Here is a 2,073-nt window from a genome sequence, read left to right as displayed (position 1 = left end):
AGCGTGACACACTCATTACAAACCTAAGACTTCCCTAATGTGTCTTACATACGAGAGTTGCATAGGGGCGATTTAATGTTGGCAATCTACTGCAATTCAGACCGTGATTTTTTACTTGCAAAATTATAACGAGATTCGTAATAAAGTTAATCTGCGTGAATCGTTTTTTATTATTAATGGTTTAGAAAAGTGTGCATTTGGTGTCGCGGAATTAAATAAGAGAAATAGTGTGTTTGAAATAAGTTCCAATAAATTGCATACTCATCTGTAAAATAGTTAACATCGTGGCGCTATCTATCGGTGAAGTAATTAATAAACGCGCATATATAAAAGGGTATATCGTGTAGCTGGATAGTTACGTACATAAATAAGTAGATATAGTATTCAGTTCAGAAAGTGTTTATTTTCGCTAAACACATTATAATGTGTATAGCAGCTAACGTATAATGCCTATACCCGCACATGTATATTGTGCGGCTATGATCGCGTGTGTATATTGTCACGCGTATATATTGTGCGGTATTGTCACGCGTATAATATATTGTGCGGGTATATTGTCACGCGTATATATTGTGTGGGTATTGTCACGCGTATATATTGTGTGGTATTGTAACGCGTATATATTGTGTGGGTATATTGTCACGCGTATATATTGTGCGGGTATTGTCACGCGTATATATTGTGCGGGTATGATCGCGCGTATATATTGCGTGGGTATATTGTCAAACACGTATATATAGTGCGGTATGATCGCGCGGTATATATTGGGCGCGGGTATATTGTCAACCGTATAATTAGTGCGCGGGTATGATCGCGCGTACTATATTGCGGGCGGTATTATTGACACGCGTATATATAGTGCGGGTATGATCGCGCGTATATATTGCGCGGGTATATTGTCACGCGTATATATAGTGCGGGTATGATCGCGCGTATATATTGCGCGGGTATATTGTCACGCGTATATATTGTGTGGGTATATTGTCACGCGTATATATTATGTGGGTATATTGTCACGCGTATATATGTGTGGGTATATTGTCACGCGTAATATATTGTGTGGGTATATTGTCACGCGTATATATTGTGTGGGTATATTGTCACGCGTATATATTGTGTGGGTATATTGTCACGCGTATATATATTGTATGGGTATATTGTCACGCGTAATATATTGTGTGGTATATTGTCACGCGTATATATATTGTATGGGTATATTGTCACGCGTATATATTGTGTGGGTATATTGTCACGCGTATATATATTGTATGGGATATTGTCACGCGTATATATTGTGTGGGTATATTGTCACGCGTATACTACATTGTATCAAGAGCGATAATACCTAGAGTGTACAACGGAAAAACGGAAAATAGGGCTATTTCACGACTCATTATTTCACTTTGCCTGCGAGTCTAGAATAATTTCATGTATTGCATTAAGCAGAATTCTTTCTCTAAAACAAGACCAACCGCTTGTCAATACGATACTCCTAGGCGGAGATATCGGCTCCTAAACCTCCCTCCCACATGCCAAACGCCACCTCGATCCACTTCTGCCACATCCTACACGCGGGTAAGCATTTTGGCTATCGTTTCCGTCAAATTAACATTCTCACATAGTTTTAATTCTAAGACAATGTACAAAACGATACCGGTGCTATTTTGCAAGTATATAAAATTTATTAAGAGTACCACACTGTAATTTCTTATTTTCAGAAAAATTTACACTTGTTACTATTATTTTAACAGGTCCCTTCACCAGACCTCATCCCGTGCTATGGCGGATGGTTTTTGGTAATTACAGCAGAGGGCATGCAAATTTTGTCTATCAGCTGTAGAGTGTAGCCAAACTATATAGTTCCTAATGAAGTTAATAAAACCAATTAAGTTGATGGGAGTTACCAAGAGCAGATAAAGAAGGAGAGCGTACAAGGGTAAAATGCTGAAACCATGCTGCAGTATTAGTCGAATTAATAAACTTTTCCCGTTTTATTTTGACGATCCTTTGCAGTATTATTGATTAGCTGTCTTACCTTGTTCATGAATATGAAACAAACCGCATGTCCCTACC

The 2,073-nt window shown here is 38.2% G+C and overlaps 1 protein-coding gene across 3 annotated transcripts in view; it reads left to right on the top strand.

The window, feature by feature from the left end:
- LOC106810036 (phosphatidylserine synthase 1-like) overlaps nt 1-2,073 on the top strand; it is a 19,846-nt gene that overhangs the window by 7,199 nt on the left and 10,574 nt on the right. For 2 of the 3 annotated variants that reach the window (XM_014813301.1, XM_014813303.1), the window contains one exon: nt 1,752-1,796. The exons of the other annotated variant lie outside the window; for it this stretch is intronic. In XM_014813301.1, the coding sequence (XP_014668787.1) occupies nt 1,752-1,796 (45 nt within the window). The remainder of the gene's footprint in view (nt 1-1,751; nt 1,797-2,073) is intronic. 3 annotated transcript variants of the gene reach the window in all.

Source organism: Priapulus caudatus, unplaced genomic scaffold (genome assembly GCF_000485595.1).
Source record: "Priapulus caudatus unplaced genomic scaffold, Priapulus_caudatus-5.0.1 Scaffold405, whole genome shotgun sequence".
Lineage (NCBI taxonomy): Eukaryota > Metazoa > Priapulida > Priapulimorpha > Priapulimorphida > Priapulidae > Priapulus > Priapulus caudatus.
This window is presented reverse-complemented; position numbering and strand designations above follow the sequence as displayed.